General features: G+C 35.1%; 2 protein-coding genes across 2 annotated transcripts; one reads left to right on the top strand and one right to left on the bottom strand.

Moving 5' to 3' along the window:
• Positions 1-1916: 1916 nt before the first annotated feature.
• On the bottom strand, positions 1917-20254 carry LOC109151208 (anthocyanidin 3-O-glucosyltransferase 5-like). The gene is made up of 2 exons (XM_019299129.1): positions 20250-20254; positions 1917-3358 (listed from the first exon to the last, which is right to left on the bottom strand). The coding sequence occupies exon 2, from the start codon at positions 3348-3350 to the stop codon at positions 1917-1919; it is 1434 nt and encodes a 477-aa protein (XP_019154674.1). The 5' UTR covers positions 3351-3358; positions 20250-20254.
• On the top strand, positions 8162-8755 carry LOC109151136 (anthocyanidin 3-O-glucosyltransferase 1-like). Its single transcript, XM_019299053.1, has one exon. The coding sequence runs from the start codon at positions 8162-8164 to the stop codon at positions 8753-8755; it is 594 nt and encodes a 197-aa protein (XP_019154598.1).
• Positions 20255-21860: the final 1606 nt, after the last annotated feature.

Below are 21860 nucleotides of genomic sequence, written 5' to 3'. Positions count from 1 at the left end.
GGGCGGGGCATTTGACCTGGTACTTAGAGCCTTAAACATGGTTCTCTCGACTAAGTTCAGTAGCAGTGGGTCTGGTGGAATCAGGAATCTCTAAGCACGTGGAGGGATCAGACAGGATTCGACCTCGCCCTATGCATGTGTTCCACGTGCCATGCATACCGAGGGGTCGACATGTGTCCCCTCGCAACTCCTATAAATACCGTATTAAATGTGAGGGGAGGGAACTTTTGGCACCTTCTACCACCTACCTTTAGTTCAGGAGCCTCTGACCCACTGTCACGTAACCTGAGCTTAAGAACTTAAACCAACAAACAGACTAGGACATGATCCGTATACGATCTGACCCTAGTACCTTATAATTTGTAGGAATTATTGTATTTACTACATGAGAACCCTTGGAGTTATAGATTCAACATTTTAAGGAGAAGTAGTACAAAATTAAATGCGGAAACTATTAGCATTGGAAATTTTGAAGGAGTAAAATATTATGGAGTGGATAGCAAAACAAACCTGGTACAAAGACGAAAATTTGTTACAGTATAATATAGTAATACATGATTTATATTTTATTAATAAACAATTTTTAGACGCGGGATAAAATCACTAATCGATTAATTCATAGTAATTAATGGAAAAAAAAAAAAAAGGTTTAATTGTTACGTAAGATTGTGGAGAAAATTTTGATGAAGATTTGTTGTTAATGTAGCGATATTCATAGCAAAATAACATTATTGGAGGAAGTAAAGATTAGGCATTCCCTATTGTAGGTCTCACAAATAGTATTTGGCATCCATTGAATTATTTCATATGAAGTAATTAAAGTCACGAAACATTAAATTTTGTTATTACTGACAAAGAAAATTGGAAAAATTTCAAAAATTGTAATAAACCAATAATGCATCACATGTAGGCCTTGTTTGGTTAGTGACGAATTCGTCAAATTTTTGACAAATTCGCCGTTTATGTCATATCAATATATTTGTAGTTTATCATTATTATTTTCTCAACATCCCTACAAATTTTTTATTTTTAAAAGTGAATCATATTTGTAATTCATCACTATTAATCTATTATCTTTATATCCATACAATTCCTATTATTAAAAGGTGGATACAATTATCATATCAATATATTTACAATTTATCACTATTTTCTTTATATACCTATTGATGGGGTATGGACCCCATCCAATGTGCTAAGGGTCCAAATGAAGAAAATGAATAAAGGAATGGACTTGCTATGATTGGCTCAAGAAAGGGAATCTGCTCCGGGGGCCTCGAGAAGACCTCGTGAAAAGGTCGGACGAATACGAAGCCGAGTCCAGAGAGTCGGTATTAACAAAAATCGGTCAGGCGACCGTTGTCACTTAAATACCCACAATTAATGCGGGTCAATCCAACCGTTGGAGGAGTCTAGTAACGGCGACTCAACGTCTCTTGACCTTTATTTCTCATTATTACACATTAATTCCTATCTTTGAATAGTGTAGGCCGGTCCCCTATAATTAAATAGGCCTCCCCCAAAAATGGGGGGAGCTTTTTACCAAATCAAGAATACTCGGAAACAATAGAAACAACCATATACTTCATAGACATTTCCCTCCTTTTAAGTCACCTTTTGCCTTCTTTACCGGTGAATCCATCACCCTATCGATTGTATTGTGTTGGACTTCCGTGGGCTACTCAAAGTCCTAAAACCAACGCCTTTAATTTCAATCATTTTTAAAATATTAATGGAGTAATAATACTTAACTTTACTATTAAAAAAGTTTAAAATGTAAAACAAAAGGCGATGAAAGGCTGACACAAAATCATGGTTGAAACTTCAAAGCTAGAAAGCACAGTTTTTAATTAAAAAAAAAAAGAGGTTTAAAAGAAAATTAATTAATTTGTGAGAGAGACATGGATTGGGATATCCTAGTGAATTCTTGTATCAATGTCTTTCAGCAGCTCACACATGGAATTGTAGGAAGATCCGCCTTTGCTTAGTGCAATTTCGCCGCTACCTTTTACTTTCTTCACTTTCTCCCTAATGCCTTTCCCTTCATTATGCTGCAATAGAGTTCTCACCATTCTCTCTATCTCCTCTCTCCTCACCACCTTCACCGTCGGCGCCACCGCTGGCCTCACGGCCACCCCGACTTCCTTCGCCAGCATGGTTGCGTTCATATTTTGCTCCGCATACAGCGGCCATGCAACCATTGGCACGCTATTCATCACGCTTTCCAGAGTCGAGTTCCATCCGCAGTGAGACAGAAATCCGCCCACTGAAGGGTGGCTCAATATTTCCACCTGGTTAGCCCACATTTGGACCACAAATCCCACATCCCGAGTCCGGGAGAGGAACCCGTCTGGCAGGTAATCCGGGCCACCGGCGTCATTGCCGGTTTCTAATTTGGAGGCCAAGTAGCTGACGGGAGAATAATCACAGGGTGGCCGAACCACCCAAATGAATCTTTGCTGGCTATTCTCTAACCCCCAAGCCAACTCCGCCGTTTGCTCCGCCGTCAAGAGTCCTCCGCTCCCAAACGACACGTACAAAACCGACTCCACCGGTTGCCTATCCACCCACTTCAAAATCTCGTCTCTGCCCTCCCCCTCATTCTTGGCCTCCACCTTTCTCTTCAACGGACCTATAGGGTATACAGGTACTTTCACCACAGCCCGTAACTCCTCATTTTCTCTTAGAGCTTTAACGGTGTTAGGCTCCAGTTCCTCCCAGGTGTTAACTAATAGCCCGTCAAACTGGGTGTACTCTATCCCTAGATTAACATATTCCCGGTACTGCTGGTCATTCCGGTCCATCAACGGGTCAATCATATCCTCCGGTTGGACCGGCATGCACCCGGGGATTCTCAACGGTTCAAGGCGGTCCACGAACTCCCCCTCGATCGTCTTATCAAACACCTGAAAATACATGGCCAGAGCGGCGGTCCACGCCGTGGTCGGATGATAAGCGTACCTCGGAATCCCCAATTCCTCGGCAATGGACAAGGCTTGGGTACAAAATACGTCGACGATGAGGGCGTCAGGGCGGCGGTCCATGGCGGCGATGCTGGACCGGACGTTCGGAAGTGCCTCCCGGACTGTTATCCGTAGCTGAGTAAAAACTTGAGTTTTCTCGTCGATTAGACCGGAGACGTCGACGGCGGGGACGGGGACTATGTCTATGGGGCTACTACTTTTCATATGGGATTTAAGAAATTGGGTTTCCGCTGAGGTGGTGATGGCGATAACGGTGACTTTGAGGTTATGGCGGGAGGCGAGGTGGTCTCCGAGCACTAGCACGGGGATAAGGTGACCCATGCCGGGACTCGAGAGGAGAGCAACATGGAGTTGAGAGCTTTCCATGAAAATGTCTTTTAGAAAAAAAAAAAAAAAAAAAAACACAAAGAAGGGGAATTAGAGGTATGAATGAAAATGACTCAACATTTCACCCCATTTTTATAGATACTTGGTATTTATATGTGTCTTATATGGTTAATTAATTAATATTAAATTACGATTATATTTAAAAAAAATAATAAATGAATAAAGACTATAAAAGTTGTAGAATTCATATTATATTGAAATGGTTACATACTTATTACCTTAATATTTTTTTTTTTACTTATATTGGAGGATTTTTTTTTATATATTTATGTTGAAACGAGAAAATTAAATGAAATGTTAATCAAAGAATTTTGAGTTACATGCAATTAATTTAAAAGTCTTAAAAGCAATTAGTGTAAAATTATAAAGAAAATTATTTATTATTTTTATGCTATATATGGTAATTATATATTTATACCAACAAGGCAACAATATAATGACGTTTAAAGAAAATTATTTATTATATAATTATTTTTATTTAGCTATCAAATTTATGTTAAGATTCTTTCTGTCGTACTACTGGTACTAGAGTTTTAATTTAATTGTGCAAGGACAATTTTATTTTACAAAAATGTAGTGAATAAGTGTATAACATTTAAACTACTTAGCGTACGTTGAAGAGAGAACACACTTTCTCTAAAAATAAAAAATAAAAGATAAAAAATTCTACCAACAAAATTCTAAAAATTATTGTGTTCACTTCTAAGAAAAGTGTGTTAATTAAGTAATTAACACATGATTGGGATTATTTTTACAGAAATAATTAAATCATGCTATTTTATATTTTATATATTAAAAAAACAGACTTATTCGCAACAATTTATCTTCACAAAAATCACAAATATTTACTATCCAAAAACTTTTTAATTTTCATTTGCTAGCACGAATTAGTCAATTTCATATTGAACTAGTGTTTTACTTGTGCAATGCACGGAAGAAATTATATTAAATATTTTTAAAAATAGAAAAAATGTTAAAATGTAGAATACGATAATATAATAGGACTTCCATATATTTGGTTTAAGACATGCCAAATATTATTTTTAGGTAGGATGAGGAGTAGATCTGCGAAGATTAATTTTAATCCCTTTATTTATACTCAAATTGGGATCTTAAATTGAAAATGACGAAAAAATCTTTAAAAGTTTTAGACTTTGGCATGTCTTAAATGGGTGGGTGATCGACGTGATGAATTTTGACACAAACAATAGTTGTGGATGAAAATTGGTACTAAAGTAAGCGTAATAATCGTGGATCAAAATTGGTAAAGATTAAACATGTGGACCAAAACTGTTATTTTGCTAATACTCGACCAAAATTGGTATTTGCTGGATTGATTAATGTACTTTAATTTCCAAATGAGCAAATACCAATTTTAGTCCCACGAGTATTAACAAAATGACAGTTTTGGTCCACATGTTTAATTTTTACCAATTTTGATCCACGATTATTACTTTAGTACCAATTTTCATCCACAACTATTGTTTGTGTCAAAATTGATCACGTCGATCACCCATCCGTTTAAGACATGCCGAAATCTAAATTTTTTAGGGTTTTTTTCGTCATTTTCAACTTAAGATCTCAATATATTTGAGCATGAATAAAAAGATATAAGTCCTAAGATCGATCACAATTATTCACAATTTTCTTTCTCATCCTACCTTAATTTGAGGAGGAAAATTGTGAATTTGGATAGATCGTCTTAGAGCTTAATTTAAAAAAGATGAAAATACTGTTCATAATTTCATATTTGGGCATATCTTCTTCCAAAAGGTTGAACTCCAACCCTAAGGGCATATCTTAAATGAAAAGGTGACCGGCGTGATAAATTTTGGCACTAATTAAAATAATAGTCATTGATGAAATTTGGTAATAAAACAATAGTTGTGGATGAAAATCATGTGAATCAAAAATTCAAAATTGTCATCTTTCTAATACTCATGAGACCAAAATTGCTATTTACTCTTTCTAAATTGCAGTAATTATTTTTTTCAAACTTTTGAAATTATTGATGAGTAATTTTCCCTATATTACGGCAATTGAGTTAACTAATGTACGATTTTTTTTTTCTTTTTTTCTTTTTGGTGGAAAAAGACCCATTACGGGAAAGAGAGAGCTAACTACCAAACTCTAGCTGTGCTAGCCCCAAAAACGTCAACTGCAAGAAGAGGGTTTAAACTTAACGGCGAACGATCTAACCAGGTGGTCCTCACGCCGCGTTTTGACCCAAATTTACCATATGATCGACACATTTATTTCCCTCATATAAAGTATGTGTGAAGATAACATTGATCCATGCTTAGTGACCAGAATTCTGCAGTCTTTAAACCCTTTGCCTATATACGAAATTGCAATGGTTTATCGAATTGAATTGATGTCATTTTTTTTTAATTTTTTTTATCTATCGTAATTATTATTGATTATCTTTTATCAATTTTTAAACCGTTTCTATGAATAGATTATTATATGCGAGGGCAACCCAGAGCCGGATTTTAGGCTATGCAAGTTGGGCTACCGCACAAGGCCGCCAATTTTAGAGGGGTCCCAAGTTTTAGAGGCCAAATATTTAATATTTACCTAGCTAGTTTAGAAATAAAAATTAAAAATTTTCAATTAAATTTAAAAGGTTCTATGAAGAGGTGGTAGCAATATAATGTATATTTTTTGTATTTTAACTTGGAGGTCAAAGATTCGAAACTCGCATATATTAGTTTTAAAAATTATAATTTTGGAGGGCCTCAGTTATTTACCAGAACAGCCCAATTGAGTTGGTGTGATAGCTGGCTTGTTACGTAAGATTATTATATTATTGTCAACACTTTCACCCAAAATAAGAGCATGCATTATATTCTCATGAGCCATACCACACATAAGACATGTAGGATCAACTTTCATCCTTTTTTTTTTTTTTCAAAAAAAACTTTCATCCTCTTTATAAACAAATTCATAGAAGTGGGAAGGATATCACAAAGAGCTCTCCATAAGAAAATCCTCCATTTGGGGTACTTTTAACACATACCTATTTGTTCTTCTTATACTTATTTTTTTAATTTGATTTTTTAAAAAAAAAATATTTTCTTCATGTACTGGTCAAATCAACTATTTTTTTTTCACTTATTTTCTTTTTAAAAATATTTTCTCATGATTCTTAATATTTTTTTTAATATCTTTTGAAGGTAAAACATAATACTCAAATTAAACAATTGGAAAATTAAAAAGTGTTGAATACATTAAGGGGCAGAAGAATGTCTAGTTAATTAAGTGACCAAACTGGGAATAAACTAATACATTCGTTGATCTACGAAAAAATGGTAGAACATCGACTCAAAGTGTCTAGCGACAACCATCAATGGCACAAACGCGGTCAAGAGCAACGACGCCACTCTGTCTCAGCAGATCGTGTGGGTCCTCAACAACATCGTCACCCCCGACGACGACTCCAACCAGCGCCTCACTTTCGGCTTGCTGCCACTATTATACTAATAGCTCCAACACAGCTTCTTCTTCTTCATCTCTGTTGCATTTGATTCCATACAGTAAAAAATTTCTTGCCCAGAAGCGCAAAAAATCTGGATAAAAAAAGGACACAAACTGCCGGAGAAAAGAAAGCTTTCCAGGGATCACTGCGGTGGAGGAGATGACGGCGGGTTGTCGTCGGAGCTGATGACAAAGACAGTGCGGAAGAGGTACTATACGAGGGTTGCCGGCGCCGGATCTAGGGGTTACTCTGCCACAAGCGTCAGCAAGGATGACCAAAAAGTTTGCTTATTTAAGCTAAATGATGAAATGGCTGCCAACTCATACCTTTATTACTTATTTAAACAAGTCAACAACTAAACACTTCCACATCATCAAGTTCTAACCTGTTACTTGAAGGCTACCTACAAAAAAGGCTAGGCGACAACAAAATTTTAATTTATGTATCAAAATAGCATTTATGAAAGGTTAGGATGCGACATAAAAAAATCGCGTATAATTCATAGTGCGAAATGACACTTTAGTCTTTTTTCTTTTCTTATAAACTCCATGAAAACTCATTCTTGCAGTCACTAAAAAAAAAACAACTAAATAACTCAATTGTAATGGCTCTTATATCACTAATAATAATAAGTTGGATGATTGATATCATGATGTGTCACCATTATAAAATTTTTTGGTATAATTATTGTACATTTATTTGTACCAATAAATATGTATTGAATGAAGTTACATGACAATACGAAATATCTTTATAGCAAAACTAACTGGTCAATAAATATCTACATGATGACAATGTTACATATCTCTAAAAATAAATATAGAGGAAATTTCAATTTTGGTCTTATGACTATTGGAGTCTTATTAATTTTCGTCTATGACTTTTAAAAATGTCAATTTAGCACTTTGATTATGCAATTTTTATCAATTTTGGTCACTCCGACCAAATTTCGCATAAAAACCTTAATCCTTCATTTAGTCTATAATTTGAGAGGAAAAATCGTTTTTGTAGTCTTTTGAAATCGCATAGTTCCTTATCCACATATACCACCATATCTCCATCACCATCTTCATCATGAAACCACCTTTCGACCTCAAAATCACCTCTTTCATTCAATCCCAAACCTCGCAAAGGCGACTGAAGTTCGTGACACTCCCCGTGGACGAGTTGAACCCCATCGATTCCACCAACATTCCCACATTCCCACATTCCCACTCCTTCGATGATCCCCATCGACCCTTTCAAACCTCAAGTCAGAGAATGCATTCAAGAAACCATCCGAACTGTATGTCTGGACGGATCTGTAATCGACATGTTTTCCACGGTCATGATTGACGTGGCCAACGAATTTGGAGTTCCGACCTATGTGTTCTACACCTCCGCCACCGCCGCGCTGGGCTTCCACCTGCATATGCAGAGAATCACCACCGACGATTTAAGAGGGTGCGAGAGGGATCTCAATATCCCAACTTACGCCAAGCCTTTCCCCCCCAGCTCGATCCCCTATGCTCTGCTAGACAAACACGGTTTCGCAATGTTCCTCGCCATATCCAAACTCATCAGTGCGACAAAGGGTGTTATTGTGAACACCTTTCTTGAACTTGAATCCCACCCAATCAAGACCATCTCCCACGACCCAAACTCCCCACCTCTATACCCCGTCGGACCTATACTAAATTTGGCCGGCGCCGGTCAAAGTAGCCAACAGATTTTGGAATGGCTAGACGACCAGCCGGAAGGTTCAGTAGTGTTCCTTTTTTTCGGGATACTGGCGCTGCAAAACTCTCACGCTGAACCGGCTGAACCGGGTTATACCATCCTTGAATTCGGACCAGAATACAAAAGACGATTTTGTCCCTCAAATTATAGACTAAATGAAGGATTAAGTTTTTCCAGCGAAATTTGACCGACAATTTGATTGGAGTGACCAAAATTGATAAAAATTACATAGTTAAAGTACTAAATTGACACTTTTAAGTCATAAAACTGAAATTAACAAGATCCATATAGTTATAGGACCAAATTTGAAATTTCCTTATAAATATATATACCACTGATACGTGTCAGCACTTACATGCATTAATTGTAGTGTTTGTAAAGGTCAAATATAGAAGCGTGCACATCATCATTCTGGGTCTTCTTATTCTGTATACATATCGAATCCTAAAGAGCAGATTGGCATTCCATTCCATTCCATTCTTACAAGTCAACTGAGAGAGAGATCAGAGAGAATGGATTTCCTGCATTGTTGACCTGGACTTTGGTCCAAGCCCTCTGTTTATTAGCAAAAAGTAGGCAAAAAATTCCGGCAAATTATGCTGTGCATCCGTATGCACCACGCATGGTACATACAGATGTAAAAACGACGTCGTTTTATTAAAAACGCACGTCTCACTTATTAAAAAAAAAAATCAGTTTTGATTCTCAGCAACAACATATGAACTAAAATTTCAGAATCGATTAACTATAATTCCAGAATCAATGAACTATAATTCCAGAATCTATGAACTAAAATTCCAGAATCTAATCTATGAACTAAAAATTCCAGAATGAATGAACTAAAATTCCAGAATCGATAAACTAAAATTCCAAAATCTATGAACTACAATTCCAGAATCTATGAACTAAAATTCCAGAATGAATGAACAACATAATGCTGTTGAGGGGAATCAAAACTGATTTTTTTTTTTTAAAGTGAGATGCACATTTTTAATAAAACGACGTCGTTTTTGCATCCGTATGCACCATGCATGGTGCATACGGATGCACAACATAACTATCCAAAAATTCCCACCAGGGCCAATAACTTTGCCGGTCATTGGAATCCTTCATTTGCTGAGCCCAAAAATATGGTCAGTTAGTTTTCAAAAAAATATGGTCAGTTATGAATCTAAAACTGGTCAGTTCTTCATCTGCCATGCCCAAGACTTAACGTATATATAGTAAGTTTTAATTTGTGAAAATAGTCTATCTCTCTATCATCTATCTATATATCTATCTATTATTATAATAAAGCAACAACTTACTAAAAAACGATGTCAAATGTTGATTTATCGGATAATTAATGATGTTCATATTCCGTTACAGCCACTGATTAGATTTAACCAAATTCATTAATAATTTTTATATGTTAAGTTTGTTAGTTCTTTGTATTACCTATGCATATATTAGTTGGCTAATTAAATGTCTTTTATAAATAAAACACCACAATAATAAATCTATAAAACATAATCGTTGCATAGTTTAATTATGGTTCTCGATAACTAACAGATGGAAAGCAAAGCATTTAGCAACCTCTACATTTGGATCAAACAAATTGCAGATTGACTATAAGTACAATTTCTGATATTTATAAAAGGAAGTAAACTAATCTGTACATTGGATTTTTTTGGTTTTATTGTGCTATGGTTACAAGACATAAATGTCCCAGTGGAATTTTTTTTTTTTTTTTTTTTTATGTTAGATAATCATATGTATACTCTCTGATGGATATTTTTTTGGATCTGTTTTCAAATAGATGGACATTACGTATGACACATGTAACAGTTCCAACCTATTTCACTGCTGGAAATCTCGCGTTTTCCGTCCAACGAATATTGGACGGAAAACGCGATATATTGGTCGGAAACAAGGTTTCCGTCCAACATACCGACCAAATTGAACGTTCGGAAAAACGCTTGTCGGAAATTCCGTCCAACCCTAGTTTCTCGTCGGAAATAGCGTCCAACATATAAAAATGAACGGAAATTCCGAACAATAACCCACCATTCTTAAAACGTGGGAATTTCCGTCCAACTACATGTGTTGGTCGGAAATTCGATCAAAGTTGGACGGAAAACTCACATATTATATTTTTTGATTTTCCTTCCAACTATTGGACAGAAATTCCGACCAACAGTTGGACAGAAATATTGAGTACTGAATGTTGTGAGTTTCCTTCCAACTATTGGTAGGAAAATCTTAATCACATGAAATATTTTTATTATTTTTATATTACCACCATAATTTTATTTCTACCTATTATTAATAAATTATATGTCATCAATAAATTAATGGACACACTAAATTTAAAATTGAAAATATATTTAAACATCAAAATTATTTACAAGAAAAATTATGATCATGTTCATAGTACTTCCAACAATGGATACCATACACCAAAAAAAATAAAAAATCATGAACATATATACTACTTAATCAATACTACTTAAGTATGCACGCTGCACCCAAATAAGCTTTCAAATCCGACACTACTTCAATGGCTTTGATCAATGCAGCATCCACATCCTTCTACTTCTATGATCAAGAATTTGATCTAGTGTAGATGATGAGTATACCTGCAAATGCAACTAATTTAATATGATGGCTTTGATCAGCATTTCTAAAGTGATTTCTAGCAAAAACAATCAACAACCGTTTCGTTTCTCATGCTGCAATTGGTGTGAGGGCTGTAGATATAGACTACAAAACTACAATCATATAAAGAAATATAAAGAAATGGACATTTTATTACATGAGTAGAAAGGGGAAAGACAAACAGAATCAGAGGGAGAAAGAGAAAGCCCTTACTTTCTTCTTCTCCTCTTCCCCCAATAGACCTTACTTTCTTGATGCTATATATGAATGTAAGTTCTCCCAACAATTGTTTCTCACTGTCCCGACAAGAACAACAATCTTATCCTCATTATTGCAGTTTATAACAATGTAGAAACAATGTAGAAACAATGCAGAATTTGCAACCTTACTTTCTTGATGCTATAGATGAATGTATGCATCTGCTAGGCCGAGATCAGCCTGGGTTGCAACCTGTCAATCATTTCTAATGAAATTACTAACTGTACTAACTTGGACATGAAAATGAAAAAGTGATCATACCATCCTAACGAAAGGTACCATGTGTTTTGAGTTGTCCAGAGGGCTGCAACTCTTCTTTTAACAACCCGTATGCAGCGATCATACCAACCTAACAACACCGTTGTTACACTTAGTGATGAAATAATTAAGAACAGGAAATAAGCCAGGTAAAACATACCTATAATCCATCCTCATGGAATCCATATCCTGAAAAATTGAATTTAATGTGTTAAATGAGTAGTTAATGCAAAAGATAAGAGTTTTTTTTTTTTTTTGAAAGCAAAAGATATGAGTTTAAACTTGAATTTTAGTTCCCCATGACAATGTTTTACCTTGATATGCACTGCAGAATATATTCTGCACTTCCCCTTCATTCCTACAACCGCTAAAATTCATAGTAAGGCATCTTACAATCACAACTCTAAGTTGAAATATGTGAACCTGGTCACACAGTATAACCGTGTGTGGACCAAAACAAGATCTGCTAAAATCATAACCTCTGCCAGCATCAAATTAATTTACACAGATCAGATGAACTGGTATTGGCTTCTATTCTTACTTGTAACACTGATGCAGTGAAAATATGCTATTAAAAATATGCAGTGAAAATATAAAACTGGTATTTAAAAGTGTAAGTTGACAGAAGAAAACTAACCATATTATTCTTTAAGCCTTTTCTTGTGTTCAAGAGTCAAGTAAAAACTTTGATCATGTATTGGGTGAACAACCTAAGTAAAGAAAAGATGAAAGATAATCAAAACAAAAGAATCACCAAAATGTTAATGCAAATAGTTGTACCCCTAGCACTTGACAACAATAAATATGCCTGAACTACTTGAAGTCCCTTAGATACTCTTCCACCTTAGAGACATCTTCCTTTCTAAAGATGTCCCAGAGAGCACCACCATCATATTCTTCAAACTTATGTCCCAGAGAGCACCACCACCTTAGCACAACCATTTCCCTTAGGATCCCCTATATTCTAAGTTCCATTATTATTCTTCACAAGTTGACAACCACCATCAGATTTTTACAAACTCAGCACAATCATCAGCTAATATAAAGCAATATCACACAAAAGAAAATTGCTTAAGATAAATAATCTACAGAGTACAACAAAGAGAGCACATATCAAGCTATATAAAGCAAAGATATTGTAAATACATGAGTAAAGCAAAGAGAGCACATATCAAGCTTTGCAGTACTAAGAAAATTTTATATAAATCAAGAAATTGTAAATGCAATAATTTAGGGTAAAATGAAATTAGGATTTAGGGATAAATGGAATTAGGAATTTATGACATCAGGAATTTAATGATTAGGGTTTAACATTTAGAGTAATAGAACTAACCAGCTTGGAAAGACGAAAGAAACAGCGGAAATCGTTGCAACAGTTCGCAATTCAAAATCGGCCAGTCGGGGACGACCGACACAACGACCACCCACGCGACGGAGAGGAAGCAATCGGCGAGGAAGCGGCGACCACATGAGGAAGCACGCAGCGACGACCGAAGCAATGACAGACCTTCGCGGCGACGTTTCTGTCGGAGACAATGAGCGATAGTCGTCAGTGGTTGTGGCAGAGGAAGCGGCGACTGCTAGACGGAGGTCAGTGACCATGGAGAAGGTGGAGGAGATTTTGATGGATATCGACGAACGACGATCCCGCTCCCTAGGTTGTTCAATGGTGCTGAGAATATGAGTTTGCGCTGTGAGAAAGAGAAGAGTTTGCCCCGGGAAACGACTACAGGGTATGATTTTTTATTTTTTATTTTTGAGAGGGAAATGTATTTTTAATTAGGCGTTTAGATCAAAATTTTGTGAAATTGAGGATTCTTACCGCCAAACACTTAAATATTTCAATTTCCGTCCAATAACAATGTTGGACGGTATATAATAATACCTAATATTTATCATTTCACCAACTGGTCAATTCAATTTTTCGACCAACGCACTATGCTAGGACGAAAGTTCCGTCCAACATTTAGTGTCGGTTGGAACTTCCGTCCAACGTGCGAATTTTGGACGGAAATTCCGTCCAACTTTTCGTCCATCTTTATTTACGACGAAAAGTTGTTATTTTTTACAAATTACTGACCAACATTATTGTTGGTCGGAAATGTTGGACGGAAATAGCGAAATTTCCAGCAGTGTTTGAAGACTGTAAATTTAAGAATACTTAGTTGGATTTGAACCACATATCATCAAATTTGTAGACACATCACCTGCATATTATAAAAGAACATTATATAATTGAATTAATATGAAATTTTGTTTTTGTATTCATATATTTTTTATACTGTATTTAGTATTACTATATAAACTTTTTTGAGTTAAATTCATATAATTTTTATACTATATATATTTATTATTTTTCTTTATCGCACGCGAGTTTGTTTTGAAAAAATCTGTATTACGTGAGTTTGTTTTGAAAAAATCTGTATTGGTATGGATAATGGACAATTTAATTGAAAAAATCTGTATTGGTATGGATAATGGACAATCTATAACTACGACTAAAAATATTGTATACAAATTATTTTTTAATAATATGTAATACAATTTCAATGTTAATTGTTACGGAGTATTAAATAATTACTCTATATAAATTTTCTTATTTTTTTATTAGTATGTTATATTGTTTAATTATATTATTATTATTTACCTTCAAAAAATATTATTATTATTTATGGCACGGGTACAAATACTAGTTATGAAGTAAAACAACGCAATGATGAAATAGGGAAAACATCTGATAAGCTTTCCATCATATCATTAACAACAAACGAAAGTTGTTTCAACGGTGAGCTTGCTTTTTCCCCGGCCTGCCTTCAGATTACAAAATGTGAATTCCAAAAAGGGTAGATCGAAGAATAAAACAATAGTTTAAAATGTAACTAAATAAATAAAACAAATTAGATTAATACCTATCATATATATATATATATATATATATATATATATATATATATATATATATATATATATATATAAATTAATGAAAAAAGAAGAAAAAAAAAACCTTTAGATTTGTTGTTTTTCAAATAGATGGGGAGAAGGTGAGGAAACTGGATGTATGAATTTCCAAGAGTATTTTCATTATCTGCAATTATAACATGTAAATATATTAGGATAAAGAAAAGAATATATATATATATATATTCAAATTCAACATTATTGATACAACTAACAAATTAAAATATAATCCAAATAAAATGTGTGCTAGCTGGCCACTCACTACTAGAAATTATGAAATTTCCGACCACCTGAAAGTTATATTAAATCAAGTAGAAAGCCTTGTGCCGACCACTTTTGGTATCCCGAAAAACCTTTGTTGCTATTTCCGACCACTTTTTGGTTTCAACTCATTTAAGATCAAGTTCAGGTGGTTGGAAATTCCATAATTTCCAGTAGTGACTGAGCAAGCTATACAAATTATTATATATATAAAATAAGAAGCTAATTAATTTAAGGGGTGCAATAATCACAATTCACAAGGGCAGGGAAGTATATAAAGAAATTAAAGATTAGGTGTATGTGCTTACTTTGAATTGTGCAGTAGGCGTGGATTAGTGGTGGGTGGCACTGGTGTTGGCCACCAGTGTTGAGTAATGGAATGAAGAATTCCATTACCAACCAACCACCCAGAAGAATTGTTCCAATGAAAATAAGCCCCATCTTTGTGGTTAAATCCTGTGTCTTTAATTTTAGGATCAAGATTAGGACGCAGAAGGTCTAAGTTGGAGAGAAGCATACTTGTTCTTCTAATATCAACCTTGTGCACCAAACTCCACTTCCCCATGTCGTAGTCCTCCAGCTCCCATATATAATATATGGGAAATTCTAAGTGAATCCCCCAAACGCAAACGCTTGTTAGACGAAGACGATCCTGATCCTGAGATAGTCCAAGGGTTCGGGCGCAACAATCCTCAGCTTCCATATCAGTTGGAAGCGGCATATCGATATCAATTACACGGCAAAATTTTTCAGGAGAATTATAGGGATCATACACAAGAATATACGTACGAAGCAACATATGTAGCATCCCTTTATAGGGGACAAGAAGTGCAGAAGAACGGAGTAGAAACCTTGATGTTATGGGGGAGGGTAATGAAACCACAAGAGTTTTCCATTCCTGAGACGAGGAGAAGAAGAGTTGAAGTCTGTATTTGGCAGGGGAAAGCGGTGGATGAACACAAATTTGAACCACCACACAATTATAACGAGAATTGTCTTGGGATTGGGATTGGGTGCAAAGGGAACAGGGCGCAGGAACGCAAAGTAAGCCAAAGGCCATTAATCTGGGCATCTCCCTGTGAGTGAGTTGGAATTGGGGGGCAGGAGGAAGAGCAGTCCAGTGCTTGGTTAGTAGATTACAGACATAGAATACGGATATGAATTTGGGGAAAGTGTCGGGGAGGCATATGGGGGCGCATAGAATTAAATCACCAAACGAAGCCTTCACATCAATATCGTGTTGGAAACTTAAATCCAGCTTGCGGAAGCCGCACAAATTGGCTTCAGGATCGCAAACGATGGGCAAATCGGGGTGAAACTGAGATTGGAATATAATGCAGGCAGACGATGAATGAAGAATTGGCGGAAGGGATGGGTGATGGCGGCGGTGATTGAAGAAAGTAATAAAATAGTGAGAAGAGATAAGAGAACACCAGCTCTTGCATACCAATTTCAACCGGATAGCAGCTCTGCTGCTGGGGAGCCTGCACAGGATTTCAACGCCCACATTACTGAACAACAACTCAAAGCTGGATGATGATGATGATGGATCTGAGAATTTCATCTCCTTAAGGCGATCCATCTCATCTCTTTGTGATGCCAATTCCATCTCCCAAACCCTTCATATCGCACTTTATAGGTACGTGAGATCGAGTTTGAGACGCAATAAAATTGGATGCCACGGTTTTCACTGATGTTGATGATGCTTATTTTGGTATGAGTTTTTTCCCAAAATGGTCCATTCACTATGGCTCATTCTCAATTTTGTATTTTCACTTTCAATTGCACCTAATGTGGTCTCTTGATTTTTAAAAAATTACCCTAAATTGATCTTTCGTTACCTTTTGTGTCAACTAGGCGTTAAATTTTGGGGTATTTCGATAATTTCAATGTGTTTTTTGGTTTCTACTCTCTCTTGGACTTAGCTTTCTTTCCCTTGGACTCGGTGACGAGAACGTGGTTTACAAGATCAGCACTCCCAATATCTCCCTTGACAAACTTGAAGTTAGGGGACGAGCTCGAGGGCAGAAGGTTCTTGAGGTTTGAGCAGTAGTCGAGCTTATCAAGAACAACAATCTTCTAATCTAGGTAGTTCCTGATAAGCCTGTTTGCAACATGAGATGCAATGAATCCGGCAGCTCCGGTGACAAGGATATTCTTTGGGGTGTAAGCTTCCATCTTAACCGAGCTTCTATGTACAACAAAGAGCAAATTACACTTTTGGTCCTGTGACTATAGAGAGTGTTAATTTGGGTACGTGACTTTTAAAACTAACAATTTTGTCCTTTAATTATCATTTTTTTAGCAGATTTGGTCCTCCCAGCCAAATTGCCGGTGGAATTTGGCTGGGAAGACGTTCGACTTTTTAAATCAAATATTGGTGGGGGTAATTCGGTTTTTTTAATTGTTGAACTTCATCTTGGGCAGGGACGGAGCGGGCCTGGGGGCTGCGGCCAAAAATTATACAGCCCCAAAACGACGCCGTTTCGGGGCTGTATTATATATATAATTTTTTTTTAAAATTTTCATTATTTCACATTTTGATCAGAACTCTCGCCTCTTTCGTCTCTCTTGCTCTCAGCCTGACCACTTCTCTAGGGTCGTTTTTCCGGCCAGGAAGATTTCTGACATGGGATTCGTGATAAGGAAATGTGTGGGGTGGTTTACGGATCAGGGAAAGTGTCTTTCTCATAGGTGAGATTGACTTTTGGGTATCTTGCCTAACCCTTAGGCGAGATACGTTTTCCATTTAATTTCTCCCAAAAAGTGGAGTAAATACAGTAAACCACCGTATTTACTCCTCCACCTTATTTAATTTTTTTGTTTTTTGAAATTCTGAAAAATGCATATTCCCAATAACTAATATTTATTTTTCTCCCAGATTTATAATGTGTTAATTTTCTTCTTAATTTTTACTGTTTAAACAATTATTGATAGTGACATGTAGGAAGTATTGATTAATTAATTAATTAATAAAATGATCATTAATTATTTTTTAAATGTTGAATTAGTATTAATATTAATTTTAGTATCGAATACATATACATGAATTTGACTTCATTTCCACCACGAATTGCAAAAATTTTGTGTTACAAAGATGCCCCAACAAGACTATGCTTCTTCTAATTTATGAAGGCATTTGACACCATTGATTTGTCTTTGAATTATATGATTCAACTGAATATTTAAAAGCTTGTAGCTAGTATTTCGCGTGTGTATGAAGTGTGGAAAATTCCAATGTCGCCTATACCTTAGGCGACATTGATATATTTATTGTCAAATTCCAATGTCGCCTAAGGTTACGGTCTGTCCAACAACATTTTTTTTTTGAAATAAAGAGGGAAAACTTAAACTAATGTGCAAAGCAAGTATTTAATTGTAAAATAAATTAATTGTAATTCAATCATATAATATATTTATTTTTCTTAACAGTTATGGCTCGTCGAATGTTGAATCTCGGTCCGATCGACCCATCTATGTTGACTTTGCAGTACGTCCATCGTTCAAGAGAATTTTTGACAGATGCTGATGTTGCTAACAGTGCTCATATAAAAGTTTGTCGGTATGAAGGCACTTTAAATGCGCCGCGCGATCGTAGAATGATCCCCCAACATATTCAATTGATGTGTAAAGATATCATTCATTGTATATTGATTTCTCTCAACCTGGAGAGGTAAGAAATAATATACATTCATAATATTCTAATTTAACGTATATTCTCTATCAATTATTTACTCATTCATTTTTTTTTTACGTCTCAATAGAAATCTACATTGTCTGCATTCCTCAGAGATTCTGACAAGATCGTTGATGCTACACTGAAAAATAGTATTTGGATCTCGAAAGTTAGAGCTCTACTTTGACACAACTTTAACTTTTTTCACAAAGCAGTGGGAAGAAATAACAACGCATTTTAATATTAATACAACGCATTTTAATATTAATACAATGCAGGATGATGTGGTTTTATTCAATTTGGAGGACAACGTTGTACTAATCATGATTATTGATCAATGTCATGTTGAAAAATTTATCCTTGGTAAGTTAAATATTTCATTCATGACAGTGTGTATGATGAACTTAACGCTTTAAATATATGATACTAATAATAATGTTAACAGCTTTTGTATTTTATCTTATTATAATTATGTTTCATTTTTACTAATTATTTACTTATTTATTTAGTTAAACATCATTATTCATGTTACTAATCATTACTTATTAATTGCATTATCATTATCCCTAAAAGAAAATTAAAAAAAAAAAAAAACAAATTTTGTATTTCATTGTGTATAAATTTATATACTCCGTATCTGTATTTCATAGTGTATAATGGTATATAGTTGGTATTTTATATTTTTTTGCAATATGAAGTAATGTTGCCATTTCAAAAGACAACATCCTTTTTATTCAATTTCGCCTTTAGAAAAGACACTTTCCTTCTTTTGTATCCCACAAAGGAGATTTCCTATTTTGAGAACCGTGCTCCAAACTTTCTCCGATTGGCAAATGATTCGCTTCTCTGCCTCTCGCCTCTCGCTACCGGAGTACCGGCTACTGCCCCTCTCAGCCTCCCGTCTCCTCTCAGGACTCAGGAGTCCTCGGTCATATGTGGCTCTATCGCTCTATCCCTGTCTGTGCCGAACGGTCGCACCTCGCCACTCGCCATTCCTCTGTGCCATAATTTCGCCAGTCAGCAGCCCAGCAGGAGTCCTCAGTGAGTTAGTGTCTCACAATCCCAGCCTCTCAGGTTCGTATTTTTGCAATTTTGTCCTAATTTCTCTAATTTTATTTTTGCCCTAATTTCCCTAAGTCTTAGACTCTGTTATTATTGGTGTTGCCGTTGAATTTTATATGAATGTGAGCAGTGACTATTATTGTTTTTAATCAATTTAAATATTTAATGTATGTGGTTTTTGGATGATTTATGTCGTATGTGCTTAAGTGCTTTTATATCATTATATGATTCATGAATGTGAGTATGTGACTATGTGAGTACTGAGCCAGTGAGCGGCTAAAAATATTGTTTTTAAATCATGAATGTCGTATGTGCTTAAGTGGTTTTGGATCATACAGCGCAAACAATATTAGTGCTATTCCGGTTGCAAGCTTTTACTCCAAGAGGGTGCTCGGGTAAATGTGGTTGATATATATGGTTATCAGGTATACTATACTTTTGCATGCATTTTATTTTTAGCACATCACACTTATCACATGAACCTTGTATTTGAACATTTTTTAATTTATTTTACCTTTGTTTCTTTGCTTCCCTCAAAGAAAATCCTGGCTCCGTCCCTGATCTGGGTGACAAAAATGACAATGTAAAAGACCATTTGCATCTCAGTTCGATGAATATATTGTCAATGAACAACAGATGGAAAATATATACTCAGGTGGTGTGCAAGACTTTCTAATTAACCAAAGTTAGTCTTGACTACGTTTGACCAATTCTTCAATGATATTAAAGAAGCGTTGAATTCATCTAACGAATTCAGCTTCAAATTTGTGAAACGGATTATTCAAGTTCTTTGTAGCATTGCTAGGGAAGTAGGGAAGTTGTTTCTATGTCTGACCGTAATGAATGGTATACCGATGGTATACCCATCGATCCTATTTGTAATCGCTTCAGCTTATGATTAAATGAATGAACTTCTTTATTTTCAAAAAAAAAAAAATGATAAGTTACTCAATATAAAATACTACTTCATCTGTCTCATTTTACATGTCATGCTTATTATTCATTGGTCAAATCTCATTTTACATGTCATGTTTATTATTCATTGGTCAAATCGACCCTTTTTTTACATATTTTTTTTAGTATTTTTAGTATTTTTGTGTTTAATAGTAATTTTAATTTAGTTTCTAAATATATAAAATTTATATACTAATAATAAACTTAATATAATAAAAATTGATTTAAAAATAATTTTAATCAAATCTCATAAATCGAACTAAACACAAAATAATACGGTTGGAGTATTTATTATTATTATTATTTTTAAATTAACACAAACCTAACATGCTACTTCATAGTTCATTATATTTATCATAAACTTCATAAAAATTTAATTAAATAAAATAAGTTTAATATATAGGTACAAAAAGGTAGAATATCTTGAGTCAACCGTCTGAACATATGATTGATTTGCTCCAGTCTGATAAAGCAGTTGTTGCTATTCAAAGAGTGAAGTAGTCACACCTCGGGACTCTTGTACCAAAAAATAAATAAATAAATAAATAAAGTTATGTACAAATGATATTGGTTGAATTGAGGACAGAGTTTTCCATACCGACCATGTGAATTGTATGATTAATTATGCATAAATGCATCATATAGTGTATGAAAATACATTAAAATACTAATTTTTTACATGTATTGTGCGATTGGGATAATGTCCAATGCTTTTTTTTTTTAAATAAGTACTTTAAAGAATATTAAGGCAGGATTATATTGAAATTGTTCATGCATAGATAAATAAGTACTTTAAAGAATATTAAGGCATGATTATATTGAAATTGTTCTTGCATAGATAATTGAAGGTTGAATTTGCGTATTTAAATAGGTAACTCTTCTCCCAAAGGTTGAGTCCCCAACCCCAAGGGCCCCCCACACTCCGACCCGACAGAGCATTGTGGGAAGATGTAAACCACGGTGACTCAATGGTTCAGCAGACAGGGCCAAATGTTGATACGCACAAGGAATCTGCCCACTTTGGACATAATTTCCGCACTGCCGCCGCCGAGGTTCAAACCTTGGTCTCTTCTCCCAAATACTACCCACTAAACCATTGAGATAAGCCCGTGTGGGTTAAATAGGTAATTCCAAGTTTACAAATACAAGATAATATAATCAAGATTGATTATAATTGTCAATAAAATAATTGTATAGGTATGGTTGAAACCAAATACGGGACATAAGG

Source organism: Ipomoea nil, unplaced genomic scaffold, assembly GCF_001879475.1.
Source record: "Ipomoea nil cultivar Tokyo-kokei standard unplaced genomic scaffold, Asagao_1.1 scaffold2283, whole genome shotgun sequence".
NCBI lineage: Eukaryota > Viridiplantae > Streptophyta > Magnoliopsida > Solanales > Convolvulaceae > Ipomoea > Ipomoea nil.
The sequence above is the reverse complement of the archived record's forward strand: the minus strand, read 5'-3'. Positions and strand labels throughout refer to the sequence as shown.